This window comes from Chrysochloris asiatica, unplaced genomic scaffold, assembly GCF_000296735.1.
Source record: "Chrysochloris asiatica unplaced genomic scaffold, ChrAsi1.0 scaffold00044, whole genome shotgun sequence".
NCBI lineage: Eukaryota > Metazoa > Chordata > Mammalia > Afrosoricida > Chrysochloridae > Chrysochloris > Chrysochloris asiatica.
This window is the reverse complement of record NW_006408562.1, coordinates 9,233,066-9,240,840: the sequence shown is the minus strand read 5'-3', so window position 1 is coordinate 9,240,840 and position 7,775 is coordinate 9,233,066. Positions and strand designations below refer to the sequence as shown.

The 7,775-nt window shown below is 40.2% G+C and overlaps 1 protein-coding gene across 1 annotated transcript in view; it reads left to right on the top strand.

Annotated features, from left to right (window-relative positions):
• GABRG3 (gamma-aminobutyric acid (GABA) A receptor, gamma 3) overlaps positions 1-7,775 on the top strand; it is a 424,103-nt gene that overhangs the window by 259,145 nt on the left and 157,183 nt on the right. The window contains exon 5 of the mRNA XM_006861874.1: positions 1,775-1,857. Coding sequence (XP_006861936.1) covers positions 1,775-1,857 — 83 coding nt within the window. The remainder of the gene's footprint in view (positions 1-1,774; positions 1,858-7,775) is intronic.

The window sequence follows — 7,775 nt, the reverse complement described above, 5'->3', positions numbered from 1 at the left end:
GTTGGCCCAGGATCGGACATTGTTTCGTTCTGCTGTGCATGGGGTCGCTATGAGTCGGTTCCGACTTGATGGCACCTGACAACAACAACTTATCAGTGCATCTTGATTTCATGTTTGATCAATTTCAAACTGAAAAAATTGGTAGAATTCTTCAATTCATTATCAGTGGCTTTAATGGTTGGTGAGTAAGTTGAAATAACAGTGGTATTAACTGGTCCTCTTTGTAGACATATGGATATTATCACTGTACTTCAAGATAGATTTTGAAATATTTTTATTGATGAACATGATGCCATTCCTCTTCAATTTGGTGTTCCCCACAAAGTAATCCATGAGACTGTCTGATTCAAAATGGCCAATACAACTCCATTTCTGCTTACTAATGCCTAGGATATTGATCTTATGTGTTCCATTTTATTTTTGACAACTTCCAATTTCCCTAGATTCATGCTTTGTATATTCTACATTGTGATTATTAGTGCATGTTGGTAGCTGTTACTTCTCATTTTGAGTTGTGCTACATCAGCAAATGAAGGTCCCAAAAGCTTAGCTTGATTCATGGCAGTATGGTCAGCTCTACTTTGAGGAGCCAACTCTTCCCCAGTCTCATATTGAGTACCTTCCAACCTGAAGCCTTCATCTACCCACACTATGTCTAACAATATTCTGTTCTTTTTAAGGTTTTCAGTGGCTAACCATTCATAAGTGGTCTGCCTCTCCTTCTTCCTAGTCTGTCTTAATCTGGAAAGTCTGCCAAAACTTGTCCACCATGGTTGACCCTGCGCTGGTATTCAAAATACTGGTGGTACGGCTTCCACAGTCACAGCAACACACAAACCACCATAGTGGGGCAAACTGAAAGACAAGTGGTGCATCCAAAATTAACATCACCCGTAATGGAATAAACTGGTATCGTAAGCTTTAACTACCGATGAATTGTTATTATTAGGAGAAATGTGTAATTGGCTAGTTTTAAAATCATCATTTTAAATACATGTCTATAGCAGAAACACAGACATAGACTATCATTAAAATAAGCAGAGAACTGGAAAATTCTGGGGTTTCTGGGAAATAATTTTGGTAGGTTGGGAACAAAAAAAATCCACAACAGGGAACTCTATTAATTAAATTTAAATTTAGAGAGAAATTTGTAACCGATCCTCATCAATTTCCCCTTCAAATCTTAAGGAAAGATGATGAAACTCTGACATGAAGTTGAGCCTTGGTAAAAGCCAGGCTGGAGATGAGTTATGTTTTGGAATGCTTCATACGTTCTCCAAATTCAGGGTGTTCTACTCTGGAGGAACTCATTGCACACACTTAATATAGTCACCACCACCCACCCTGTGAAAACATCCTAATATGGAGCGCTCCCAACAGGTGAACTGATGTGGCATTACACTTAATTAGCCAATTACACTAGTTTCATAATGAAAGAATGGTTTAATTCAATCAAACAAATGGAAAACAACTGGCAATAAAACAACAGTTGGCTTTATGTGTCTCACATCTACTTGGTTTCTAGATGCAGCTAGGGATTTTACTAATAGGAATTCTCTTTTCTGCTGATAGTTAAAAGCCAAACAAAATAGTACAACACAAAAGCATCTGAATGAATGCTGGTTGAGAATGCTCACCACCCCAAATCCATTAGTTCCACGGGCCACCTTCCATGCTGCTGCATTGTGGGACCAGCACAGTTGCGTTTGTTGGCACATAGGCGTAGCTAGGTGATGATTGTTGACATCGAAAGTGACACTTGACTCTTCCCTAGGCTCACCATCAATGCAGAATGCCAGCTGCAGCTCCACAACTTCCCGATGGATGAGCACTCCTGCCCGCTGATTTTCTCCAGCTGTGAGTACCCTCGGTCGGTCGTGGCCACTGTGAGGGAATACTGAGGCGGCCAGGGTCTAGCAGACAGTCCTGGAATTGTTTTAACTACAGTGTTCAACCAGAGAAAGTTGGCAGTAGTTTTGGTGTTGACCTTCTGGGTGTGTTCATTGTAGAATTTGATAGTAGGGCTCATATAATCAAATAGGTAATGTATAAAGAACCTAACCATTCATCAATCTGTTAATGCTTTACCCCATGTTGTTGTTGTTAAGTGCCATCAAGTTGGTTCCAACTCATAGGGACCCTGTTTAGGGTCTCCAAGAAGCAGCTGGTGAGCTTGAACTGCTGACCTTGCAGTTCAGACCAACTTTGCAGTCCAGTGTATTAACCCCTAGTGCCACACCAATGCTTATACTAAACATTATGCATACTATTTGTTATTGTTGTTGTTAAGTGTCATCGAGTCAGTTCCGACCCATAGTGACCCTGTATAGGGTCTCTGAGGCTGTAAATATTTATGGGAGCAGAAAGCCCCATCGTTCTCCCTTGGAACCACTGGTAGTTTCAAACTGCAGACCTTGATGTTAGCAACCCAACTCGTGACCTCTATGCTACTATTTGGAAGCATTCAAAACTCTTTGGGAATGTTTTTAGATTTAATTTTTTAGATTTAATAAGCCTCTTAAAGCCAGGTGATTTGTCCTCTAAATAGAAAGATAATTTTGAAAAGTTTTAAATATGTTTATATTGGTTTTATTGAGTGCCGAATATAATTTTCACATCATTTTATCCTCTAATATCTTACTTAGTATTGATATCATAATTAATAAATGCAGTCATACCAACTTTTATTGTGCTTTGCAGATCTTGTGTTTTATACAGATTGATGGTTGGTGGCAGCCTGAATATGAGAAAATCTGTTGATGCCATTTTTCTAACGCCATGTGCTCATTTTGTGTCTGTGTGTCACATTTTGGAAATTCTCACAATATTTAAAATGTTTCATAATGCTACTACACACTTAGCTTCTCCTTAGCAGTACCCATAGGCTTTTCTAGGGTTGCTGATAAGTGTCCAGCCCACTAGACACAGCAGTCCACCATAATTCTCAGACTTAAGACACTTAATAGACCACAGAATAGTGTGGCGTTGTGGGTTAATGCGCCAGACTGCAAAGCCGTTTGAACTGCAAGGTTGGCAGTTCAAGCTCACCAGCTGCTCCTCAGAAACCCTGTACAGGGTCTCTATGGGTTGGAACTGACTCGACAGCACTAAACAACAACAACATAGTATAAACATAACTTTGATATACACTAGGAAACAAAAAATTATTCAGGTGACTCACTTTATTGTGATATTTATTTCAGTGATCTGGAACCAATCACACAATTATCTCTGAATTATGGCAGTAATCATTTAGAAAGCCTTAAAGACAACGTCTTCATTCCGAGTACAAGAATACATACAACACGTAATCTCAAGTGTCAAATTGATTGATTTATTAACCAAAGGTACGTTTTAAAGTATAGGTCAGTATATAGATAGATCTGTTGCAGAAGTCTGAAGAATTCAATTAACATGGCGTTTACTTTATATATAATTGTATCTGGGACATGTCTGAAAGCTTGATAAAATGTCCTGCAGAAGTTTTTGGACATTATAGTGAGAAGACAAAATGAAGTAAGGAGATGACACAATTTGAAGTCTATTTAGATATAGAAAAAAAGCAAGGTAAAAATTTACTGATTTTGTAGATTAGGTAAAAAATATTCTAATGTGCAGATTAAATGAATGGTTTGCATTCAAACTTTAAATACATGCCACAAAGCTATTGTACTCATATTAGACATTCATATTGTTTTTTAAAAAAAGGCACAACCAATCTCCTATAGCTTTCTACACTCCGCTAGACTCGATCATTCATGATCATGGTTACATAGAACACGGACACCACGCTCACGGTTGTGGGGTTTATTAGGGACGTTAATAGGTTACAGCTCAGGCTCAGTGGTGCTCAGGGCAGGCCAGTGTCTCCTCAGCAGTGCCCACAGGCTCTTCTAGGGTTGCTGATAAGTGCCATTGGACACAGAATTCAGACTTAAGGCACTTGACTGTAGCTCCGTGAGTCAGCAAACCTAGATCCCTCAATTAAGTGCCCGGAGGCATCCCAATCTGCAAGCCATCTTCTTGCCCACTGTCACTCAGCTTTACTTGCTCTGTGACTGGGAAGCCCAGCACTCTGTCTCATGATCTGGCTCTTGGTTTTGCTGCTGCTTCTCCTCCGCCATTTTTCTGGTGTCGCAGCTCTCTGTCCCTGAGTGGTAACTTGTTAACATCCCTAATACATCCCACCACTTTGAGGCATGGTGTCTGAGTTCTGTGTGACCATTACAAAGAATTATTGTATCCAGCTGAGTGGCGAGGTCTGTGGGGGGAAATGGTTGCTGCCATAGTTTACAGTTGGTGTCCGAAATGAGATTTCTCTGTTATGGCTTCGGAGTCAGGGGATCATGGAGTTTTTGTAGGAGAAGGATAATGGGGAGTAAGCTTTTTAATTCTTAGAAGGTTATTTTGGTTATTGTTAACTATAATAGCTGAAAAGTATGTAAGAGACCGATTGTTTCTACTGGAGTCATCTTGGACAAAATCCAGACCAAAGAAGACAACTGATAGGGGATCAGGACCTAATAGAGTAAGCCTGTCAGAGGCCCAAGGCCATATGCACATGTGTGGGCATCTTTGTGAGCGTGTCTATAAGCCAGGCTTCAGTCTATACTTGAGTAGACATGCTAAAAAGGAGTTAGCAATTGCCCAGAAGAAACGGGACTTAGATAGAAACCTGAGTCCCACCCAGAATTACTGAGAGAACAAGAGATTTTCATCTGAAAGAAAGACCTGCTGAAAGAAAAATGATTGGCATTTTCATTTTTGAGCAAGCAGTTTGCTGTTTGGCGTCTTGATGTGGCACTGTAGGATCACCACAAGGTCAACAGTTCAAACCCACCAACCACTCCTTGAAAACCCTATACAGGGTCACTATGAGTCAGAACCTACTTGACAACACTTAACAAGTTTGCTGTTAGACGCATTGTGGCAGGACAGTCTGTGCCTATCAGAGAAAACTTTCTTCTAGCACTTAAAGTTAAAGGAATCCAACAAGCAGACAGTGTCATATGCTCTTTGATGACCACCTGGGTCCACTTGATGAGTGGAAGAGGGGGAGAATAAAGAAATGGTTGAGAGATGAGAGGAAGGACTCGCTAGGATAAAGTTAGTGCTTGCTCTAGACTGGACTAGTCTTATGAATGCATATGTTCAAAGTTCCAGCAGAGCAGAAGATTCTTCACATAAAAGAGCTGATGGTTGTTGTTAACTGCTCTTAAGTTGGTTTAGACTTATAACAATCCTGTATAGAATATCTGGGGAGTAACTGGTGGTTTTGAACTGCCAACCTTGTGGCTGACAGTCCAGCGCTTATCCTACAGCACCACACCTGGACTCCAAAGGATTGATAGGGATGAACAATTTAGAAATTGGATATCTGAAATGGGGAACAGATAAAAGCATGAAGTGGTGAGCTTACAAGCTTTCACTGATGTGCTTACAGTTAAAATGATATGGAAAAAGTCAATCTATCATGTATAAAAGGACCAATGGCTACAAGAACCAGTGAGTGGTCTGCAACTCCCACCAGACAGCATGTTTGCCCTGATATCTCTGAGGAAAAGAAGAGAAGATGCTGATAGATTTATACATTTCAGTTGTTAATAGCATTAATTGTGACAGTAAAAGCTTGGAACTCTTGGCATGCGTAAAATGAGCCATCTCAGAAGCAGGAGCAGGGATAGCTCATTACCATAAAACAAGAGCCAGGAATGGAGTTCATCCTTTGTACCTGGAGAACCCTACATACGGAGCCTTCTCAACCCAGAGACAGAAAGCTGTGACTGGAACAGCACAGAAGAACCACGATCCAGATCATGAGACAGAGCAGTGGACTTACCAGGCTATGGAGAAAGTAAAGCCGACTGACTCTGGGCAGGAAGATTGCTTGCAGGGTAAGGTGCCTCCAGAAACTTAATTTGGGAGCTAGACTTGCTAATAATCCTGACCAAAAGGGAAAATAACAAAAATATCATTACAAATTCTCACAGAATTCAGAATTTCTGGAGATTTGGTGCTCCTTCTTCTGTAGCTCCAGGAAAATAGCATTTTGGTTGGCAGCTTGCAAGCTTCTAAGCCCCCATAAAATATTCAAGAATCCTGGTGTGGGTTTATGCACTGAACTGCAGAGTCAGTCTGAACCTCAAGATCAGATGTTCAAGCTCACCAGCCACTCCTTGGAAACCCTATACAAGGTCACTGAGGGTCGGAACTGACTCAACAGCATTTAACAACAATAATATTCAATGAATCAATTCAACTTATTTCAGGTTTACAATTGAAAGAATCATTTGTTTTAGAGGAAAAGCACAAGCTAATTTCTATGAGGTAGAAGTTAAAGATATCCCAAATATCCAACTATCCAAAAATGCTTTAGCAACTCCATTCTCTCTGGTACCAACTACCTCTGTCTCCTCAGTATTCTCCCCCATGTCACAGGGTCCCAAAATTCACGTTAATGTCTCACAAAGCTCATGAACTATAAAGGAAATGACTCACAGTGTTGTGGAGTGTGGCAAGTGTCTAATCCGTAGTTTGTCTGAGTCAGTCTGGAGGATTCTTCTTAGTCTTGAAAGATCAGGCTATTGATTCACAGGCCATGGAAGCTGATGAATCAAATTCTGCAAAATGGAGGTCAGATGAGGTGAATCAGAAACAGGATCCAGAGTAAGAGAATGGATTTTGTCAAAGTTGTTCATTGCAGGTGGAGAACCAAAAGCGGAAGAAGGAGAAGTATAGCAGGAAGGGGCTTCCTTCTGAAGTTGAGCCAGGGATCTTTTAGGCATTGATTGGTAATCATACAGATGATTCATCCCTGTGCTAAGTAAGCATTGGTGGAGGTGTGTTTTCAGGTTTGTAGTGTCAAAGGTAAGGTTGAGGACATGTTTGTTGTTACTGCACATGTTAGGTGGGCCAGGTCTGATCTCCACCAGCCTCCTCCTTTTGTTAATAAGGGAACAGCTTAAAACAGGAAGTAAGTTCCGGTTTTTACATGAATATCACAGATGTTAACTAGTTTGCAAAATGGAATCGTGGCCACAGGCAGAAAAACTAGGATTTACATTATGTCATAAAATGGAGTACTGTGGGTAGAAGTAACTGATTGACTGCAACAATATAGTGACATCATTTATACTAATCAGTTGTATAACCATTACCCTTAATCAATATGATCTTCTGTCACCATGACCAGAGACTCAGTGTTCCATAGCAAACCATTAGCTCTTTCCCCCTATTATTACTCCTAAAATCAAAGGACCAACTTTGCTCTCTATACATTTGCCTGATTTGCCTTTTTACATAAATGAAGTGCTGCAATGAGCTTTGGTGAACATAAGTATATTCGTGTTGCTACTGTCGTCCCTTGGATATATGAAGGGACTTCAAAATGTTCTTGGAAATGTGTAATTTAAAGATCATTTCATTCTCCCACAAACTTTCTGAAGTCCCCTCATATTCCCAGCAGTGGAATTGCTGACTCATCTGGAAGTTTTCAGTTTTTTGAGGAACCATCACAGTATTTTATATTTCCACCATCATTAGATAATGGTTTCAGTTTGCTCCCATTGTCACCAACATTTCTCATTTTCCAATCCATTTTAGTCATTCTAGTTGGAGTGAAATGATATCTCATTGCCATTTGGGTTTGCATTTCTTTGAAGACTGATTGAGTACCTTTACGTGTGTTTGGTGACCATCTGATTATCCTCCTCAATGATATGTCAGTTCCAGTCCTTTGGCCATTTATTCTTTGGGATATATTTTGTTATTTTGGT